The sequence below is a fragment of the Cucumis sativus genome, chromosome 6, assembly GCF_000004075.3.
Source record: "Cucumis sativus cultivar 9930 chromosome 6, Cucumber_9930_V3, whole genome shotgun sequence".
Lineage (NCBI taxonomy): Eukaryota > Viridiplantae > Streptophyta > Magnoliopsida > Cucurbitales > Cucurbitaceae > Cucumis > Cucumis sativus.
Window position 1 is genome coordinate 20,656,574 of NC_026660.2, and position 22,963 is coordinate 20,679,536.

The 22,963-nt window shown below is 34.7% G+C and overlaps 2 protein-coding genes across 3 annotated transcripts in view; one reads left to right on the top strand and one right to left on the bottom strand.

Moving 5' to 3' along the window:
• Positions 1-773: 773 nt before the first annotated feature.
• On the bottom strand, positions 774-7,684 carry LOC101220277. Its single transcript, XM_004140035.3, has 4 exons — positions 7,531-7,684; positions 5,771-6,003; positions 5,592-5,693; positions 774-1,889 (listed from the first exon to the last, which is right to left on the bottom strand). The coding sequence occupies exons 2-4, from the start codon at positions 5,952-5,954 to the stop codon at positions 1,147-1,149; spliced, it is 1,029 nt and encodes a 342-aa protein (XP_004140083.1). The 5' UTR covers positions 5,955-6,003; positions 7,531-7,684; the 3' UTR covers positions 774-1,146.
• Positions 7,685-14,899: 7,215 nt separating this feature from the next.
• The window catches only part of LOC101211746 (mediator of RNA polymerase II transcription subunit 33B), a 31,537-nt gene continuing 23,473 nt past the window's right edge, over positions 14,900-22,963 (top strand). Inside the window, exons 1-3 of one of the 2 annotated variants that reach the window (XM_011659211.2) lie at positions 14,900-15,384; positions 15,869-15,979; positions 16,618-16,971. In XM_011659211.2, the coding sequence (XP_011657513.1) occupies positions 15,086-15,384; positions 15,869-15,979; positions 16,618-16,971 (764 nt within the window). In that variant the 5' untranslated portion in view covers positions 14,900-15,085. The remainder of the gene's footprint in view (positions 15,385-15,868; positions 15,980-16,617; positions 16,972-22,963) is intronic. The other variant, XM_031886603.1, reaches the window with a different exon arrangement.

Below are 22,963 nucleotides of genomic sequence, written 5' to 3' on the forward strand. Positions count from 1 at the left end.
TGATAGATCGAAAAAAAACAAGCTGATCAATCAAACTAAAGCCGGTCGGTCGGTTTCGAAAAGTTTTGAATCGAGAATTTGAAAGAAATATTTATGTGTTAAATCGACCGACAAACCCATATTCATCGATGTCGAAGTCGATTTTACCAAAAAAAAATCGATTCCGATCGATCAATTATCATCCCTACTTGACGTTAAAGAAATTATTACATAAATACTATTTATGTTACAAAAGTATATTTCACGTGATTGCAATATAGTTGGATAGATTGTGTAATTAACTAGTTTATAGTGCTTTTATGACTGGGAATTATGTTTTCTTTGTTAATTAAAATTTGTAGAGAGATTTCAAATCAATTTTTCTCCCTTAAAAAAAGTATCAAAAACCACAAAAGAAACAGGCATACGAGGACACTGGTGTTCTTTCGTTTTGCTTTCATGAACTTGACCTCTTGAAGAAACAAAGGATTAACATCTTGAGTTTTGCCAATTGAAGGGAAGGACCATACTTACCTGAGGCATTTTGAATAATTAGAATAATTTTGAGCAAACCACGTCCCCTCATGATTCTTCGTTGGGATACAATGCTCAAGCTCAAGAGTTATTTTGTATGGTGTTACTTATCATACTCGTGTTAACTCTGTAGATCAACCTCGCATTCTCATTCTCAAATGGTTAGTCAAGCGGTGTGGCTTGGAGCTTCTTCTATCGAGGGAAACTTAATACAAGTTTAGATGAATTTTTGAAAGTGACATAGATCTCAGTTGAGATGGTTGCCAATAATTCCTCGTTGTGAAGTTGAACCATTGGTAACAAAGCATTTGGGGATCCAAAATTGTTCATTACACTGTTGTGAAACAACTAAACCTTCCAAAAAGAGAGAAACCAATCAATAAAAGAAACATTTCTGGAAGAAGAGGTGGTCAATTACATCTAGTGAGATATAAGCATGACGTACACCTTTCTGTCTTTTCAGCCCCAAATATATCACTCATTGCTTTACTCAAATTTCCACTCCATTGAAACACAATGCATCAAACCTCTAACCTATAGTAACTAACCAACTGAAAAGGGAGGTGAGAATAAAAATTGAGATCACAATTTGAAAATGGGACAAGCAAAGAATACACAAAATCTGAAATGATCCTACAAAATATTGGGGAGTTGAGAATCTAATCTCTGTTGCAATTCCTTGATCTTCAAAGAAAGTTCTGTCTTCTGCTCCTTATAGCTTTGCAACAAATATTCTTTTCCTTCTATCACATCCTTTAAGTCTCCTACCTCTTTTTTCAACATCTCAATTCTCTCCCCATCTCCTCTTATTTTCTCAGGTCCCTCAAAATTGCAATTAACATCCATATAACCATTTGCTTGACCGTTTCTCGTCTCACCCGACCAACTTCTTACTGACAAAGATGACTTATCGTTGGGCCCCGCCTGCCCCAAACAGTGATCTGCAATTGCTTTTCTGAGCCTTTGAATTTCTCTCTCCGAATCAAACAAGTCTTGGTTTGATGCATCAAGTTGTGACTGTAAATGGGAGGAATGGGCTACTTGGGCGTTAAGAGAATTTTGCAAGTGAACAATTTGATCTTGCATTTCTAGTATCATGTCATCTCGCCTTTTCAATTGGTGCCTCAACTTATGAATCACTTCACGCTTGCTGAAGATATCAGAACCAGAATCTGAAACACAGGGTGAGTCTGAGCAATTGGAATTGTGAAACTGCTTTGCAGGCAATTCGAGCCGGTCGGGAGATGACGCCCAAATAATACCATTCTCCTTATTGAACTCAGAAGCAGGAACCAATACCAAAGGAAGAGCGTTCTCAGATGCAACCACAATTTGATCAGCGGGTGGGCAGTTCACATCTGTCGTACATTGAGTTCCTGTAGATGCAATACCATAATTAGAACAAAAACAAGATTGAGATTTAATAGAGCCAAAAGCTACAGAAATTATTCAGCTACAAGCGCCTAAAGATCACAAGTTGAACTAGCCAAAAGGGAGTCTTCATCTACAAGGCAATAGTTGAACAAAACTGATGCACCATCGAGTGATTCAAGTCACGATCAGTTCAATGCCTACCAGTTTCCTAATAATACATGGAAAGTCCCCCCAACCCACCACAGCAAGGAATTGAGAATTGGATTAATAGTGCCTACGAGATAGTCTTGTTCAGATTTTGCCTATACTCATCTCATGTTCCCCATACCAAACGTTTGATTGCATTTCCACGGTCATTCCTGAAGCCCAAAGATAAGTCAATAATAAACAGCAAGGTTCCACTAAAAAGTGTAATGCGAGAAAAAGGTCTCTCTCAAACCCAATCCCTTTTGTAAAAAAAATGTCCTCAACCACATTTTCCATCCTAAAAGAATCTCCCTAACACACTCCTCTTTCTAAATGATCTCTTTCTTCAATTTCTTCAACACAATAACCTGAATCAACCATTTGAAGTTTTCCTTTAGACAAGAGTTCAAGTGGACAGATCAGATTCATTAATTTAAAGGTTTCCTGGAATTCATAAGCGTTCAATAGTTAAACAATCTTCTCCAAATCCAAGTGCTTCTAACTTCCCCTAGCTTTTTCTAAAATAAATTAAAAACCAAACTTTCATAGGGAAAAAGAATAAAGAACTGTATACAAAAATAAAGCCCAAACCAAAACAAAAGGAGGATCCAATCAAGTAAAATGGGACCTAAGAGGCTAATCCCTTCCTTAACCAAGGAATGAGTATCTCTAGGCCAAGCTCAATGAAAATCGAACACTAAGCATTAACAACTCCAAACCCAAAAAAGCATAGCACACAACTCCGAAAAAGGATGTCAAGATCATCTCTCGCCACAGTCCTACAATGGAACCTTATCAAGCAACACAATTTCCTCAAAACACAGTCCAAGGTTTTAATTCCTTCGTGAAGGTCTTGTTGAACAAAGAATTTAACCTTCTTGTGAAAGAGAAAAAGGGGGTCACTTCGCAAATGGAAAAAGGTAAAGCTCCCAACTGAAGAAAGTGGTTGTAGTAAGGAACAATGTCAAAGACACTTTGGAAAGTTGATTTACTCACACTAGACTTGATATTTGTTTTGAAGTAAGTTTTGTGAGTCTATTTATGAAAGTTGTTTATGGGATCATTAGATACTTAAAAGGAACTCCTAGAGAAGGGTTGTACTTCGAGAAATCCAAAAAAAGAAATGTTGAAGTCCTCACAAATGCTGATTTAGCAAGCTCAAAAGTTGACAAAAGATCAATGACAATGGGCATCGTATCGTTTTTTGGGAAACTGTCACCAAGAGAATTAAAAGCAATCCGTTGCGTCGAGAAGTAGTGCTAGGAAGGGCAAAGAAATCTAAACTGGACTGGTCACCATTTGTGTCGGGAAGGATGTTAACTCTGGGAAGGTCTAGTGAGATCCTAATCTAGGCATCTCTGTGACTTCAGAAATTTGAATAGAAAGGCACCACAACAACGGTTAGCATCGTAGCACTGTGCCATCCACAATAGTTTTCCCTCAATCAACCAATCTAAAGAGAAGCTATGTCAAGAAGAAAACCCATTGCCTGATGATTCACGGAGAAGAATCTTTCTCTCTCTTGCAATCTAGCCAAAGTTAGACGGGATTCATTTTTGACCACATTAAGGGACAAACCAGATCCCATCAGAAATAAGTTTACCACCGTCCATAAAGCCAATTTCCAGGATCCAAAGAAGAAAAGAGAAGAGTATCATCGACATACCGTAAGTGTGTTAATTCAAATGGCAAGTTTCCGAAGAGGAACCATTTGATAGTCCTCTTCTCGTTACAGTAATGAATAAGGCAACTTAGAGTGTCTCCCACAATTGTAAAGAGAAAGGGAGCTATCTCTCTTTTACACGCCCCAGTTGGAGTTATCAAAATGGAAAAGACAGTCAGGGTTTTTGTCTGGACTGAGGGGCCAACTAAGTCGGCTGCCCACCTTGTTAAATGGGATACTACTTCCCTCCTGATCTGCTACGGTGATTGTGGAATTGGGTCCCTTCGACAAAAGAATAATGTTCTCACAAAATGGTTATGGACATTCTGTAAAGAAGATAACGTTTTGTCAAGGCGTATAATTGTGGCCATTTACGGCTTGGAGAAGAATGCTTGGCCTACTAAATTGCTGAATAGGGAAAGGTCTTATAGATTGTGGGCTGGTATATTATAAGGAGGCGTTCTTTAACATTGTGGCTTTTTTGCTAGGAGATGGGAAAATATAAGATTCTAGAAGGACAGTTGGTGAGAGGCTCAACCTCTCTCGCAGAAACTCCTTGCTGTTTTCTCCTTATCTCTTGAAAAGGATGCTTTTGTTGTCGATCGTTGGTGCACAGTCTTCGTGGAATTTGGGTCTTAGAAGAAATGTGTCGGATAGCGATTTGGCAATGCAGCTGCTATTCTGGAAATTCTTCACTCGTGGGCTCCAACTGGTGATTGCAATAGTGTTAGTTGGAAGCTCAATGGTTCCAGAAATTTCACTACGGAATTGACCTTTCTTAACTTAACCAAAAGATCTCCCACTATCGCCTTACCCGTGATCCGCATCATATGAAAGATTAAAATCCTTAACATCCATGATAAACTCCAAAGATAGTCTCAAACTTTCAACATTCTGCTCTCAGCCCTTCTATGCGCTGCATTTGTTTTAATAGTAAGGAGACCTTGGACCACTTGTTCTTCATTGTGACTTTGTTATGAAAGGTTGGCGTCTGTTGTTCAGAACTTTCAATCTAGACTTCTGTCTCTCTAGCAAAATTGATAGTTGGATGCTTGAAGGACTCAATAGCAAAGTTTTTCGTCCGAACGGGAAAGTTCTGTGGAGATGTGCTACTCGATCTCTTTTGTGATGCATTTGGAATGAGAGGTAGTAAATTTTTTTAGGACAAATATAATTCTTTTGATTTTTTTTTGGATGGTTGTTCAACGCAAAGCTTCTTGGTGGAGTACCAACTACACCAAACACTTTTGTAATTATAGCCTTTCTATGATTTTCAATAATTGGAAGGCCCTTATTCCTTGGACTTCAGCTGTTCTCTTTTGTTCTCTTGAATATATCCGTTTCTTATCCTAAAAAAAAAAATATGGGATTCAGTGCCCACCAATTTCCTATTTCTTAAACTTATTTTATTTTGCCAAGCTTGGGAAATTAGAACAGGGATCCAGATGAGCCCTAATTTATCTAATCGAAAACTAATTTTATGCACTAAATCTATTTTACTCCCATGGAAAAACTCTGCCTCAAACTCCCTTTTCATCAAATAAGAAAACCACCTAAGAGAAACAAGAATTCATACTTCCGATCCTCTTACCCTCACAAAGTTCTCCTCTCCAGTTAAATTGACAAAAAAGAAAATATGAAGATCATGTTAACAGCAGAAGGTTTTTCTTATAAGATATTAACAGCTGAAGATCAAAGAAACATACCAGTAGAACCAAACTACATAGGGATAAACCCCAAAAATGCCAACACAAATATAACAATGTGAATAGCTTAGAAGCTAACTGAGCACTGAGTTTACCAAGTCACAAAACTATATTCTTCCCCCTTATAGGTGAAAGATTACAAAACCAACCTGCCATACAGTTGAAGCAACATTCATCATCTCGTGTAAATGAATATACATTTGAGCAACGGCATCCAGCAGCCTTTCTTCTCTCAGAAGTCTTTACATTTCCTGAGTAGTAAATAACTCAAAAAAGTTAATAAGCTTCAACCAGGCGTTTTTCTTCAATCTTTCATAAATAACAAGACCTGTCAAAGAACTGCCACTATCCTTCAGCTGCCTAGTGTCAAATGCTTGTTTCAGCTTGTAACCTAGGCGAATTGATAAAGTACTCAATAATGCACCACCAGCTATTAGAACCCAATTTGGGCCCTCATTTGAAGAAATTCTGGACTTCTGAGCTCTAGGACTTCTACTTGTTCTTGGCGTCATTTTAGGATCTAGAAGTGAGGAAGACGTTCCTGATTAAATCATTCAAGCTCTACAATAAGATACATAAGAAGAATATTAGAAATTTCCGATATACATATGAGTTGATTACGGAAAATGCACTGGAAAAAACATGAATTTAGAGGGCAGTGAACCAAAAAACTCTTGGAATTACCACATAATAAAGGTTAAATTGCAAATTTGATCTCTATGGTTTGGACAAAGTTAGAACTTAGACCCTATGGTTTAATAAAACCTTCACAAATAGTCCCTATGGTAAAGGCTATTTATGAGGATTGTATCAAAACGATAGAGACTACTATGAGGTTCTATCATTAAATTCTAAACTTTTAATGTCAAATTGATTAATTTTAACTTTCTCCAAACCATAAGATCCAAATTTGTAATTTAACCTCTATAATAGAACTTAGTAGGTTTAAGGGAAGTAGCCATATCTAACACCATTAGCATTAGTTGACCACACAGCAAAGAGAAGCTTCCAAACTTGCCAAGAAGTGGCATACTCCAATAATACAGATCTCAATAAACCAACTCAAACACATAAGAAAATTGGAGACGAACTTCATTTTACAATAGAACAAAGAGCAAACACAGTTTAATTGTCTGCTAAATCTAAGAGAGAGAAAGGCATCTCAACTAAATTTAGAGGAGAAAGCGCTTAAACCCCTCAAATATTCTTTTTGAAATTCAAAAAATGGAATGATAACTTAAGACTCTTTCCCCACAGAGAGCTCCATATTATTTACATCAATTACAAATTGGAGTTTTGATGTTAATCTGTCCTTGTGTGAACCCAGAACCCAGAACCCATTAGTAAATATCGAAGGAGAAAATAGAAGGGAAGAGAAAAGGAAAGCTTCCAAGAGTCATCGGTGTGATCTTTTTTATTTTTTCCCTGTTGGTTACCTCATGCACATCATGCTAATTTCATGGTATGATGTAGCAAACACCTCATGAAGATGGCATTAGATAACTGAAACGTTTTGAACCACTCATATATCTTTCAATTAAGATATTATTTCCCACAACCGCGGAAATCTATACAGTAGTCATTTACATTAGCACCATCAAAGATGCTATTCGACCAGATGTCATATTGGCTAGAATCCAAGTTTGATTACAACATGTTTGTTTTTATTGAATTTCACCGTTATTAGTGAGCAGTAGAAACACCAGATGTCAAAGTTTCACAATAATTAGTACATCACGTTTCAGACAGATACCAAACGTCTAAATAAAGGAACAACTCAGTACTCGATAAATGCTAGATTCAAGCTATTCCACAAGAACATCGAAAATTTAAGCGTAGAAAACCAAAACAATCCTCACAAACTCCATAAGCCAAAAGAAATCTTCAGAAACAAAATAAATTTGTTCCAGGATAATCAAAATCAAAACGTGACTCATTTGGTACACAAAAACATCAAACCAATACATTAACTCACACAATCGAAGAACGGAAAAATAGAAAAAACAGGCAGCAACATCAAAATTGGAAAAAAAAAAAAAGAGAGAAAAAAAATCCAATAGAGAGAAAGAAAGAAATGGAGAAAGAAACCTGAGTCATTTAATCAATGGATGCTTAAGATTTCCGATTCAAAATCTCTATCTCCGACGAAGCTGTAAACTAGAAAACCCAGAGAGGAGAGAGAGGAAGGAGCTAAAAGTTGTTCGTAAATTCCACAATTTATTACATTTATATATATACATAAAATTTAAAATTAATATTAATATTTATATTTGCTTTAAAGGTCCACGTCAGCCATTGGTCATTTCATTATTTCCCCAATTCTTTTCTCAATCCTTCTGCGGGAATTTTCCGGTCGTCCGTTTGTGATTTTTCTCTTCCCTTATTTGAAATAGAATAATGTCAATAATTTTTTAGTCCAATTTACTAATTCATTCATTCATATTATATAATTGGAAAATCTTAATTCTTTTAATAAGACACTGTTGTCTACGTAATTTTTTTTAATTATTATATCACAGTTTTTTATTATTATTTTAAATTTTGTAAAAGAATTAGACCTCGATCGTGACGGATGGTTGGGGCAAGAACTATCTCAATATAAAAATAAAATATTTTTCAAGAATATAGAATTTTAAAATAAGTTTAAAATTTAAACATTTACGTAATCATGTTTAGTTATACTATTTTTATAAGAGTTTATACGTATAATTTTTTTTATTTTTGTTCCAAAATCTAATTTTTAGAAATATATTTTGAAAAGTTATCAAACATTCCAAATTTTTTAAATCAATTTTTTGCTTCAAATTTAAATACTTTAAAAAGTAATTCAAACGACACTTGTATATGAACGATTTTTTGTTTTTTTGTTAATAGTATATGTTTTTATATCAATTGAGTTATAGGTATATTGACTATCAACAATAAAGTTTTTCTAATTTTATCGACGATAAACTTTAACCATAGTGAACTACAATATTTTATCGTATATTATGTGATAATCTGGAAGTTATGAAACTTATAGATATGAATTCATTTGAATGTAGATTAACTATTTTCTTCTTTTAGTATTAAACAAGTAACTATAAATGGTATGTATATTTATATATGTACTAACTTATAAAAAGGAAGTGATACCACTAATCTAATCTCACATTTAACTAGTAATCGAGTTCAAACATTTGTTTATTTATTTTCTTAAATTAGTCTACACTATTCCTTCATTGCTAGCTTAATAAAAAGATCTTTGGTTTAGTATTTTTCTCAAAAAAGGCATTTTTAAGTATAAGAAAAAATTAAACTAATTATAAAATATAGAAAAATCTATTAAATCTTTACTATTCATTTATATATATATTTTTGGTTATCCATAAGAGTTTCTCGTTCTTAAATGGCATTTTTCTAACATGGAAATTAACTTTAAACTTATATTAAAAGTTAAAAATTCATAAAGTAAAATTTCAAATGAAGTGATGAATTATGGTATTTTTAACATAAGAAAAATGGAAAAGGAGTCGTAACATGCTAACATGAGAGAAGCAATGAATGAAGCCCTTGCTTTGCTTTTTGTAGAAAAAGTGAAACGATTGATGCCTTGCGTATAGTTCTTCTCCATGTTTGGTCTTTTGTTAAAGAGAGATTTGTCACCCCAAAGTGGTTACATTATGGAAGAATATCTTTTTCAAAATTCTGTTTCTTTTCTCACAACATTTGTAAATTATGGATCTTCAATTCTTTCTTTCTTTTTTTTCTTTTACGAAAAAACTGTTTCATTTTAAGTCAAATTTTAAGGTAAAATAAGCAACTTCGTTTTTTCTAAACAACTGATAGAGAGGTGGGAGATTCAAACTTCAATCACTAGTAAAAAAGTTGTTGGAAACTTAGAATTTCTTAGTTTTCAAAATAAAATTAGGGATAATTGCTAGATTGACAAAAATAATTGAAAAACGAGCTTCATTGTCTAAAAGCTTGATTTTTTTGCAAAGTAGCATAAATGATCGTCCCAACCCAAATGAGAGGAGGAATTGAAACGTAAAAGTCTAAAATACCCTTATTGATTCTCGGCCTTACACAAGAAATTTGACTTTTATGTGCTTGTTATCTGATCACATGCTATTTTTTGTCAATTAGTTAGCCTTCTATAGTCATATAATCATCTTTTAATTGTATTTTGATTGACATTCGATTATCATTTTTTGTTAATTAAAAAGTGTTCTACCTAATTCACTTACCTTTACAAAACCATACAAATGGCTATCTGATTGTGATTTGATTACTATCTACCCTTAATTGTTGACCACACCAATTATTATTTGAGGTCTATTTCACTTTCAATTACTTCATTTTCTCCTTTAAATTTACACATTTTGTCATTTCATCTTTGTGAATGCTCTCATTGTTTTTTATACTATTAATTGATTGACTTTTGAATACCTCTATTTTCTTGTCATATATTTAGTAGTTCCTAACATGTGATTGCCTTTTGATTTTCATCCTTCTATATGAGCTTCTAAAATATCATATGATTGACATACGAAGTTTCTGTTTACAGTTTGATTGCCATATGATTATTTTTCATTTTTGTCAATTGTTAAGGAGTTCTTATTGCTTTGTTAATATCATTCAATTGTCGAATTCATTGTGACCTTTTGGCTTTTAGGTAGAATAATGAAGTCTCAACGCAGGAAAAAGGAAGAAAATACATAGCGAAATAGATAAAATAAGAAGATTACGTGTTACAAGTGTCAAAAAAGTATTATGCATGTTTACAATGGTTTTAAGTTTTAATGGATGAATTTTTAGGCAAAAAAGAGAAGAATAGTCGAGCAACAAATGTAAGGCGAGGAGACATGCGACAAGTCGATGATGAGAGAAAGGATGCTAGGCAATCTACATCGCTAGGAGATAAAAATGGTTGGCGTGAATGTCAAAAAAGGACGAAAAGGATGTATGCGGTGTCGTGCAGCTTTATCAGAAAGTTAATGAAGCCCATACGATGTTGAGTCTCATCCATATATCCTCGCCTATAAATATAAGGCTACTTGTTCAGAACAAGCATGCGAGAATCTGGAGAATAAGCTCACTTCATCCCTAACCTTCCTTCTGCATTTTAGGTGAGAGGTTAAAATATAGTTGAGAGGAATCCACAACCACTCTCCCCTTGTAATAGCGACAAAATGGAGCCAATGTGCATAAGAGATAATGCTTAGAGGCTCGACCCGCTTCTTGATGTTTCCGCTTGTAATTTTTTTATGTTGTATATTGTAATTTGAACCACATGGCCGAAATACGCTAAAGTTTTATTTGTGAATACAAATCCGTTCTACTTCCATTCTCCCATTTCTTTATCTCCACTTTACTAGTTCTTTGTAACCATGATAAGACATAAGGTGTAACTAGTACTAAAGAATCTAGATACTTGTATTGTTTGTCTTGTTAAGTTAAATGCTCCAATCATTACCTCATTATGTTCAAAAGAAAAAATGAAGTACTGAGTGTTGTCACTCGAAAGAGTGATGACATGTTTTTAACTAAATAGGCGGTGAACAAAAATGTGGCAATACATTATTTTTGCCGAATTTCTCCTTAACATACATATCATAAATGCATCTGCGTGTAAGATTAGGCACCAAGAGGTTGCTTGCCTTAATGTAGGATGAGTTGTAGATAATGCAGTTAAATGAATCAAATAAAAATCATCTGATAACTTTGAGTATTTGTATCCTAAAAGGTGAACAAGTATGACAAAGATACCAATATGTTGCTCGCCTTAAATTTGAAATTAATAAATGATTTGTATCGCCTTGATTGACTAATTACCTTTGTGTTGTATTGATTACATAGGCATTCTTTCATTCATATTGCATAAACACAACTGGGTACACATTACACATAACCCTGACATTCATTTCCATTCTTGTTTCTTCAACACACATAGCATAGTTATACGTAGGATAAATAACTCTTCATAAATGATTCTATATAAACACTATATGAAGTTGAATCTCATGTTATATTCTTAAGTGCATGAATTTTCAGTGTTCAATCCTGGCTTACCCCAAAAACCTATATTTATATCGCTTACACTTGGACAAAAGAGAGAACAACTTGTACATACATGATATATCTTTAGACGTAACAATGTTTGAGTAGGTGTCAAACCTTTTTATCGCATGATGTTATCTTAGTCGCAAGCTTAGAGCCAATATTTCACATTTCGTGATGTCGCATAACACATAGAGTATATATGAAAACAAGCACTCATTCCCTTTGCTATGTAGTGTTTTCTTGCCAAATCAAGGATTTTTAGAGCTTCATGCAACTTAAGAGATCTCTTTTTTAGTAAGATATATGAATAGAAAGATGGATGAATCTATCAAGCTGATTTTGGTTTTGATATCTAAAAAAGAATCAATTTCATTCAACGTTTGATTCAAAGGATTACGCTTATCCCCTCCCCCTCCCCCAATGAAACGACTTTGCAGTAATGGATGATAAAGGGTTTGTAGTACCCAAAAATATGAAGTGATCTTATAGTTGGGAAATGGTCTAGAAGTGCCTACTACTACATCACACTACATTGAGCTTTATACATTTACAAATTTAACCACTGCCAAGTTCCCTGTCAAAGCTAAGGGGGGCTTAAAATCCTTATTTATCCCTATCTTGGCCCAGGCTAACCAGAAAAGTGTAGCCTTAAGAAGCAATGTTGAAAGGAAGACACTTGGCCCTTCTTCATTTTTTGTAGAGTTACAAACCTTTCTTCAACATGGGCATCATCGAGCTAGACAAAGATGGAAGATATCAAACACGAGAATAAGAAGCATGCTCACCTTCTCTCTTTATAGAGGGAGTGGAGGAGAAAACGGACAAAAGAGACTCACATTTTTCATCAAACAAATATGGAAAAATAATCATATTGAAAACATTTCTAACCCGCCAAACCTTTCCTTTGTAGAGTCATGGTTTGCTTGAGTTTATATATACCTAATGTGAGGGTAGAATCGTTTGTGCTATAGTCTGCTTTAATTGTAACACACTCTAGATTACACAGATTTGCACAAAAACCTTGGCAACTCTCGCTCTTTAATACACACGCACCAATATCATTTAGATGACTCATAGCTGCTTGTCATGTGCTTGCTCATATTAGGAAAAATAGGGCTTTCAGCCGGTTTTACCTACTATTAGATTTGAATCAATGGCACTTCCGGTATGAAAGTGATATTTTAACTGTTGAGTCAAGTCAAATAAAACAAACTCCTATAAGCTAAGAGAAAGTCGTGCAACTAGAGTTTTTCTTACTATACAAGGGGCACTAAGAAAGAGAAAGCATTATCACTATACGAAATTAGTTGCAACTAGCACTCTAAGGTCAACCACTTGGAGCACGTGAAGCCTTTCTTTCTTGGTCGTTTGTCTTTCTCATTGTGAGTTTCGATTCATGTGGTCATTCTTTATTACATTGATGTTTTCACTCCCCACTTTGCACCCTAATTACCAAATGTTTCTACTATCGGAGTTTATGTCTTAAGACTTGTAGTTTGTAATTTAAATTCATATTCTATTGAATAAAGTTGTTATTAAGAATTTTATATATAAGTGAATTTGAATGCTATAATTTTGAATCCAATGAACTAAGATCCTAAAACTATCTAGTGTAAATTTGAACTTTATGTATAGTCACAAACTTATATCAAATTTGGGAATATAGTCTAAACGATCTATAGAATATTAATAAGGTTTGACGCCTTATTCGGACAACATTATGATATTCAATCTCCGAATAAAATATGAACTAAAAAAACCAAAACCAAACTCTTAATAATGCATCTACACTCCTCAATCTCTTTAAATCCGAGCAAAATCACATGAATGGAATAGAACATCAACAAATCAAGTAGAATCGTGAAGCAAACAACTTAGAAAAAAAATCTTCAATTAAATACTATTAAACTACCAATCTCACTCATTAGTAATCCATATAATTCCAATTCCCAAATTTACTCACAAACTCATGATTTTTTTCCCTCTTCAAACTTTCCCTACCAATACAACTTCTGATATTATTGCCTCTCATCATCTCAATTACCAACCAAATCCACATCCATATCTAAACCCCCAATTCTCTGTATTCCACTCTCCCTTTACATACTCGTAATTTATGAATGTTAAATTATTCATTATTCAATAAAAATGTCATTGAAATATTGTTTGATAATTTATCGTTGATTAAGTGATTTAGTCGTTATAAATTATGAATCCAATAAACTAATACTTGAACTTTATGCATAGATGAAAAATGTAAATACGTGAGTTGTGAGAATAATACTAACAAAAAAAACGATTATAACTATAACTTTGAAAAACACAATAGCAATTAACAACACAGTTGCTAGATGAAGTACAAAGTTTAACAAAAGGTTTAACTTAAAGGAATAACACTCAAGAACTGAAAGAAAACAACAAATAGAAAATTAGAAGCAAATTTAAATAAATAAATTCATTAATTCGAAAAAACCTCTATTATAGAATACAACAAAAACAAGCATAAGCAGAGAATACTCTAACAATATAAAATTGTAGAAATTTCCTCGCAAATCAAAATCAAGCTAAGTTTCTTACCATGGTTGATGGTTTGTATCGTCATGTTTCGTCGAAGAGAAGTTACTCTCGATTCATAGACCATTGAAGTTACTGGCATTTGTGATCAACATCACAGTCAGTTCGACGATTGGATTCGACGTCCAAGCTGTTCGTTTGCCACTTACCAAGGAGAAAACAGTGGGGAGAGAAAGATGAGAAACATGAAATTAGAGCGTTTTTTACGAGGACAATCATGACATTTCACATCAAATTTGTTCCAAAACTTTTCTTTTCAAAATTAATCCCAAAAACGTTTAGCACCTTAGAGTGTATCTCATTTTTTGTAATTTCCAATATACAACTAAACTTTTAGTGGACGTTTAGGGCAAATACTATCGAATATTATTATAATAATAATCCCATAATCCCCAATTAACTATGGTCAACATCACCTCCAAATTCACATTTACTATGATTCTTACTATTTTTCTTCCATCATTTTTTTAGAACAATGTTAACCATTTTCTTCTAAAACTAAATTAGTTTACCTCTCAAACACTCTAACACTCAAACACGTACCATTGTAATTCAAACTAAAATATTCTACACTTCTAACACAAATTACTATAATCCGACTATAATAACCAATGTTGAGTTTCAAAAACATACTTCAAACCTAATTTTTTTTTAAAAAACACCTTGCTAAAATAGAAATCATTAATATTTTCTTACTATTTTATTCTTCTTCTTTTTTAAAATAAATAATGGACACTTCATAGTTCATAGGAGAGAGCGAAGTCATTAGTCTAATTTTAATTTGATAGATTCAATAACTTGTTGGATGGTTAAAATGTAATGAATCCATTTCAATTGCTTGAACCGGGGTTTTTCTTCTTTGATTGGTTTACCTTTGCGCGCCGAAGAACAATTCCATCAGACTCATGAATTGGCGAGTGACCTTCAAAACTCCCTTCCACAAACCCCAAAAATTTCAATCTCCTTGCGATTCACCATTCTGTTTCTCTTCCTGAGGAAGAGTTTCTCTGCCTTTGGATCTCCCATGGCGGTTTCCACTCTACCGCCTGGTCAACTGCAAGGAATTGCTGGTTTATGGGACACTGTGTTGGAGCTTACGAAGTCGGCACAGGACAAGAATTGTGATCCGCTGCTTTGGGCGGTTCAATTGAGCTCCACTCTCAATTCCGCTGGCGTTTCCTTGCCGTCGGTCGAGCTCGCCCAGCTCCTGGTCTCTCATATTTGTTGGGATAATCACGTTCCTATCATGTGGAAATTTCTTGAGAAAGCAATGACCGCGAGAATCGTTCCTCCTCTGCTGGTTATTGCTCTTCTTTCTACCAGGTCTTTGTTACTCTCTCGCTCCCTCGAGTTTTTACTTGAATCTTGTTCAAGGGACATTTTTAATGCAAAAGGCATCGTGTTGAGTCGTTCAAACTAACACTTATAATTTACTAATGGTTCTTTATGTACACGCGTGGGCCATTGTGGAACTGAAGATATAATACGTATGGGTTGTCGCATTCATACGTCTTAATTCATGCATAGATTTCGTGGGTTTTTGTGTAATTGTCTTTCTGCTTGGATATCCTCCATAATTTCGTTGTGCTGTACTTGTCTACCGTTGATAGTAAGTTTAAGTCTGTATCTGATTCCTCTTATAGAATATAATTTGCATCAGACTCTGACGTGAGTTGGGAAGATGTCTAGAACTTATTGGCATCTTGTTTCTCTTCCTATTTGTTTATATCTTTGTTTTGTTTTTTTTCATTTATTTACTTTCCAAAGTTGACATGTATGGCATCTTTTTTTCTCTGATTTACTTCAGGGCAATTCCATATAGAAAGCTTCAACCTGCAGCATACAGGCTTTACCTGGAACTTCTAAGCAGACACGTCTTTTCATCAACATGCCAAATCTATGGACCCAATTACCAAAGGTAGATTTGATTGTATTTCACTCGTGTGCATGATAGTAGTTAGCCTCATTCTTTTTTTCATTTTGTTTAATCATTCTTCTTTCTTAATGGTAAACCTAGAGTTCAACTTTTGCCTTGAAAAGCATTCCACTGTATAACTCTGAGCAAAGCCAAGAAATTGTCGGCTACTTCCACATAATGCACTGTTCTATCATGAGTATTGATATTCTCATGGGGGCAAACTCCCAATAAAAGAAAGAGAACCTCACTTTTTTGAGATTCTTAGAATGCTTGATTACCTTATGAAGGCTGGGGAAGGGTTCAACAAGTTTCCTTAATTGGCAATATCCTTAAACAAGGAAGAAATTGGTTGATAGAATTCCTATAACATCAAGCTCAACTCTGCATTTTTTAAATAATAGAATAAACAATTTTTATTGAGAAAAAAAATGATAGAATCTCATTTCTGCAATCTTTTGAATTATCTTCCTTTATGAATATTATTTATCTATTTTTATATTTTATTAATCATGCACTAAAATATGATGGGAGGAATGCCTCAACCTTTGCACCATGATTTGTTTCATCAACTACCCACCAGATTTTTATTTTATGCAACTGGAGGGAAACGATTCATCAATGATGTTATGCCATTTCAGGATCATGCAAACCATCGATGATGTTCTTCATCTGACCCAGATATTTGGTCTTCAAACATGTGAACCTGGGGTACTTATGGTTGAATTATTCTTTTCCATTGTTTGGCAGCTGCTTGATGCATCATTGGATGATGAAGGATTGTTGGCACTTCATGGAGAAGAAAAATCAGCGTGGCTAATCAGGCCACAACTACATGATATGGAACTAGATGTTCATGATTCTTTTGGTGAGAAGAGAACCGAGAACAGTGAAAGTTTGCTTAAAGTAAACACTGCGAAGGCTATTGAGATAATTGGGCAATTCCTGCAAAATAAGAAAACTGCAAGGATTTTGTGCTTGGCCCTTCGAAATATGTAAGAAGTATATTTCTTTCTAACCTTATTTACTTTCTCTGTCTCCTTTGATTTTAAGAATGGCCATATTTCATTGAGTCTACCACTACTCCACTAGGATTGGACTTTTATACGACTTTAATGTTAAATGTAGATTTGTGTATAATATAGTATTGTTGATTATTTCCTTTCTTGTATTATATATGTTTTATTGCATTGGCTGTATTATATTTGCCAAATTTTCTTTTTCCTTCCTTGTAATGGGTTGATTGTTCTTCCATTTAAGAAAACCCTTCTCTCTTTGTGAAATGTACAGAAAATCATATTATTTTGGCATGTATTAGAGAATGTTTTTGAAAACCCTAAAAAACTCTTAACTTTTTGAAAAACCTAAAAAACCCCAAATCTCTTACTGCCCGTTGTGGCGGCCGATGCCCATGTCCGTCCGTCGCCTCTAGGGTCGTTGCCACCGGTCGCTCTACTCTGACTTATTACTGCTGCTGCCACAGCTTGCCGGACCTTGCGTTTTTTTCTTGTGTTTTTTTGCTGTAAGTTGGTGGGTTATTGTTATGAAATCAACAATTAAGCAATAGAAAAACGTAAAGATCAACACATAGATATACGTGGTTCACTAACAGTGTGTTAGCTATGTCCACGGGCAGAGAGAAAACAAAATTGATTGTTTTGCTGTATTGCTTTTATTTAACCTGCTATGTGGGTTTTTATTTTCGCTTATGGATGTGATGAGGGCGCTAAGGGGGTGTCAACCTAGTTGAGATGCCTAGGTGCGCCTGCTGATCCTCCCCCTCCCCCGATTGCTCTTTGTATGCCCCTCATGTACATTGAGCTTTGTCTCTCTATTTTCAATATTAATAATAGTGAGATTCGTATCCTTTTCAAAAAAAAAAAAACGCGCCACTAGGTTAGAGAGTTTATATATGCACTTTTCTAAACCATAGGGCCAAAATCGTAAATTACCACATATGCACAATTATGAAAAACCGAAGAGCTTTTTGTCACTAGGTTAGTGGGACTCACGTACTAGGTTGTTCGTCGCACCACGTAACAATTTCATGGCATTCCAACAGTTATTTTGTGGGCTTGTTTGTCTTCGCTGGTCTCCCCTGTCTAAGATGTCTGCTGCCAATTTCGCCATCGTCTACCGTCGGTGATAAGTTTAGTTTGCTTTTTCACATTTGTTCTGTCTGTTTTCTGACCTTTGTTGCTTCAACCATATTAGATACTAAGTTACCTATGGCTAAAGTCGATAATCGTATTCGTTCCCAATAGCTCCTCTAACCAAATAACCATGATCCAAGTTAATGGAGACAATTCTTTTTGTTGGTCTCAAAGTGTTAGGCTGTATATTTGTGGACAAGGGAAAATTGGATACATCATTAGAGAGAACTGCCCCAAAACTAGATGATCCTTTGTTTGCTACATTGGATGTTGAGAACTTGATGGTTATGACTTGGCTTGAACTCCATGGTTGAAGACATCAACTGTAATTAAATGTGCTACTCTACGACCAAAGAATTGTGGGATAGTGTGACAGATGTATTTTGATTTGGGCAATCAATAACAGGTATTTGTGGTGAATCTCAAATTAGGAGATATACACCAAGGAGGTAACTAACTCAGTGACACAATACTCTCTCCTTAAAAAGGATTGGACAAGATCTGAATCTGGTTGATTCATGCGAGTGTAAATCTATAGATGATCAAAAAGCATTATAGGAAAACTGTAGAAGACAGTCATATTTACAAGTTACTTGCTGGCTTCAATGTTGAACTTGGTGAGGTTAGAGGTCGAATACTTGGGAAAACCTCTCTTCCATCTATTAGTGACATGTTTTCTTAAGTTCGTAGAGAAGAAAGTCCCAAGAATGTTATCATTGGAAAAAAGCCTATTTATTTAATAGAAAGTTCTGCGTTAGTTACTGAACAAACAACCATGAAGTCCTCTGATTGCTCCAAGGCACATGAAAAGCCTTGAGTGTGGTGTGACCATTGCAATAAACCTTGACATACACGTGAAACCTGTTGGAAGCTTCATGGAAAACCTGTGAATTGGAAAAGTTCTAAGCAAGGGGAGAGGAATTTCCTCCCACGCACCTCAAATGCAAATGTTGGTGATTCTAATTTGTTTAGCAAGGAGCAGGTTGATCAAATCCTAAAACTGCTAAAGACTACCTCTACATCTGGTAATCTTAGTGTTTCCTTGGCAGACAAGTAATTTTCTGCAAACCCTCTCTTGCATAAACTCATCTCCATGAATTGATTCTGGAGCCTCTGATTATATGACCAGTTCCTCTTCCTTATTTGCATCCTACCCCCCTGTATATTGCGATGAAAAAATTCACATGGCCGATGGTAGTTTTACCCCTATTGTAGGAAAAGGAACTATTCCTCTGACTATAAAACTTATGTTGCATTCTGTCCTTCATCTTTGAAAATTAGCTTGAAATTTGTTCTCTGTTAGTGAAATCTCTAAGGATATTAACTGTCGTGTTGTCTTCTATAACACTTATTGTACTTTTCAGTATCAGGACTTGGGGGAGATGATTGAATGTGCTGGGATGATTGGTGGTGTCTATTACTTTGATGAAGTTTTAGCTAGTCACGAACAAGTTCAGGGCTTGAGTGGTGTCTGCCCTCCTTCTGTTAAAGAAACTATAGTGCTTAGGCATTGTAGGTTAGGGCATCCTAATTTCTTTTATTTAAAGTATTTGTTTCTAGATTTATTTAAAGGTCTTGATTGTTCATTTTTTCAATGTGCAAGTTGCATTTTTTCCAAACATCATCGATCCACTTTTTTGCCCAAGCCTTATAAAGCTTCTTCACCTTTTTCCTTAATTCACAAAGATATTTGGAGTCCGTTTAAAGTTTTAACTCATAATGGTAACCATTGGTTTCTTACCTTTATAGATGATCATACTCTTTTAACCTGGCTTTATTTGTTAACCAACAAGTTAGAGATAAAAGTGGTTTTTGTTAGATTTTACAATATGATTGAGACTCGGTTTCTAACAAAAATCCGCATCCTTCACTTTGATAATGGTATTGAATATTTCAATTAACAATTAGCCCTTTTCTTACACGAAAAGGGTATTTTTCATCAAGTTACATGTTGTGATACTCCTCAGCAAAATGGAATTGTTGAGGACGTCAAATTTTACAATATGGTTGAGAATTAGTTCCAAACTAAAATCCGCATCCTCCACTCTGATAATGGTACTGAATATTTTAGTGAACAGTTAACCAGTTTCTTACATGAAAAGGGTATTTTTCATCAAGCTACATGTCGTGATGCTCCTCAGCAAAATGGAATTTCTGAGCGAAAAAATAGACATTTACTTGAAGTTACTCGATCAATCGAATGCGAACTAAGGTTTTGAATTTTACAACTCCTTTGAATCACTTAAAAAATCCTTTTTCTACTATTCGATTGTTGTCTGACTTACCAATTAAATTATTTGGTTGCACTGCATGTGTTCATAATCCCAACCCTACTCGTAGTAAACTTGACCCTCAAGTTGTTAAATGCATTTTTATAGGCTATCTCCCATAAAAAGGCTTACAAATGTTTTGACCCTTCGACCAAAAAGTATTTTGAGAGTGTGGATGTGGCTTTTTTGGAAAGTTAACCTTTTTTTTAAGCCAAAATTCTCTTCAGAGGGAGCCACCTAACCTTGAAGATAATTTTTGGGACACTTCACCTATCTCAAACATCATTGATTTCAAAATTATGAGTTCTAACTCTTTGAAGCAAGTATGCAGAGTTCTTCCGAGAGAGAAACACTAGAAAAGCTATGGGTTTATCCTAGAAGAAACTTGACTCAAAGGAATAGGGAACAAACAAATGATCTCTCATAGAACCAATCTAATACCCTGATAAATGATTATGAAGATCCAAGTAACATACATTCTCCTTTTACTTTTTCTAATACTCCTAGTGCTTCTTCTCATAATTCCTTGCCTGATGTCTTTGATCTTGATATTCCAATTGCCCATAGGAAAGATACCGATAAATGTGTGAAATATCCAATTACAAACAATCTTTCTTATCATAAATTTTCCAAGTCATAAAGCTTTCACATCTAAAATAACCAACTTGTTTGTTCCAAAGAATATACAGGAGGCCTTGAATGATTTGAATTGGAAATTACAAGCGGGTGTTTCACGGTAAAATGCAAAGTTGATAGTAGTATTGAAAGATTCAAGGCGAGATTGGTTGGCAAGGGGTTTACTCAGACCTATGGAGTTGATTATCAAGAAACATTTGCTCTAGTTGCTAAAATCAATTATGTCAGTTGCATTTAACTTTGATGGGCCTCTTTATTAACTGGATGTTAAAAATGTCTTTCTCAATTGGGAACTTGAAGAAGAGGTATTTATGGACTTGCCATCTGGTTTTGAGGTAGATCACGTGATTAACAAAGTGTTTAAGTTAAAGAGATCATTATATGGTCTTAAACAACTACCTAGAGCTTGGTTTGAATGCTTCGAAAAAGCAGTCACGGGCTATGGATTCAGTCAGTCAAGGCGACCATATGATGTTTTATAAACATACATGATATGACAAGGTTGTGGATTTGATAGTTTATGTTGATGATATCATTCTTCCAGGCAACGATGAGACAAGACCAACTTTCATGAAGAAAAAGTTGGCAGATGATTTCCAAATCAAAAACTTGGGAACTTTAAAGTACTCCCTAGGCATGGAATTTGCTAGGTCCAAAAGTGGCATTCTTATCAACCAAAGGAAGTATATTCTTGATATGCTAAAAGAGACCGGTTTACTTGGTTTCAAGGTAGCAAAAACTCCCATTGAGCAAAATCTGAAAATTGAAGTTGCAACAAAAATGAGATGAAGAAAACGAGAAAAATACCAGACTTGTAGGGAGACTCATATGTCTTTCTGTTAAATTTGATAGTATGGAGTTCCATCTCAAAACTAATTGACAGTGAGAAAAGTAGCCCATCTATCTTATATGGAGTGTGAGTCTTCTTGGTTTTTCCAATGTGGCTCTCAACTTCTCCAACACTCTCTCACACATGTCCTAACATCTCTTTGCAGTTAGCATGGTAATTCAGCTCATGGATGCTCCTTGACCAATTCACTGTGATTCAGTTTAAAGAATCCTAAAATATTTGGAAGGTGCTTCTGGAAAAAGCATATTGTTTCAAAGACATGATCATCTCAATGTTGAAGTTTACATTGATGCTGATTGGGCAAGTAGCACGGCAGATGGAAGATTTACTTCTGGATATTGCTCCTCTGTTGGAGGAAATCTTGTTACTTGGCGAAGTAAAAAACAGAGTGTGGTTGCAAAAAATAGTGCAGAAGCAGAATTTAGAGCGTTAACCCATAGTGTTTGTGATGGTATATGAATAAGAAGATCGTTGGAAGAATTGAGATTCACTCAGACAATGCCCAGGCTATTTACTGTGATAACGAGGCAGCCATTTACATTGCCCACAATCCAGTCTTTCATGACAAGGTAAAATAGATTGAAGTCAATAAACACTTTAGAAAGGAAAATATCGAAAAGGAGTAATATGCATACCCTACTTTCCAACAACAGAACAAATTGTAGATGTTAAACTTTCTTTTTGAAAGGGAAACAAGTCTCTTTTTTTCTTTTAAATAAATGAGACAAGCTCATAGTACCAGAAGATTATACAATGAGCGAAGGAAAAATTGATCGACAAGCCTTCCAAATTGGCAATTCGACAAATTGATTGACAAGTTGGCAATGACTGATATCTTTAACCCAACTTGAGGGGGAGTGTTGATTATTTTCTTTCTTGCATTATATTTTATTGTATTAGTCGTATTTTATTTTGGCAAATTTATTTTTTCCTTCCTTGCAATGGTTTGTTCTTCTATTTAAGAAATCCCTTCTTTCTTTGTTAAATATACAGAAAATTATATTATTTTTTCAAGTACTATATTTTCATCAGTCAATTATCTTTTAATTACTTTTTTTAGATTTCCTTTGCTTTTGTA

What these genes read in the sequence shown, in the direction of transcription:
- LOC101220277 (XM_004140035.3), bottom strand. Translation starts at nt 5,954, where the DNA reads ATGACGCCAAGAACAAGTAGAAGTCCTAGAGCTCAGAAGTCCAGAATT. An exon ending in TAGTGGCAGTTCTTTGACAG is followed by an intron (nt 5,694 to 5,770) that starts GTCTTGTTATTT and finishes TTTACTACTCAG; the next exon opens with GAAATGTAAAGACTTCTGAG. An exon ending in TTGCTTCAACTGTATGGCAG is followed by an intron (nt 1,890 to 5,591) that starts GTTGGTTTTGTA and finishes TTGCATCTACAG; the next exon opens with GAACTCAATGTACGACAGAT.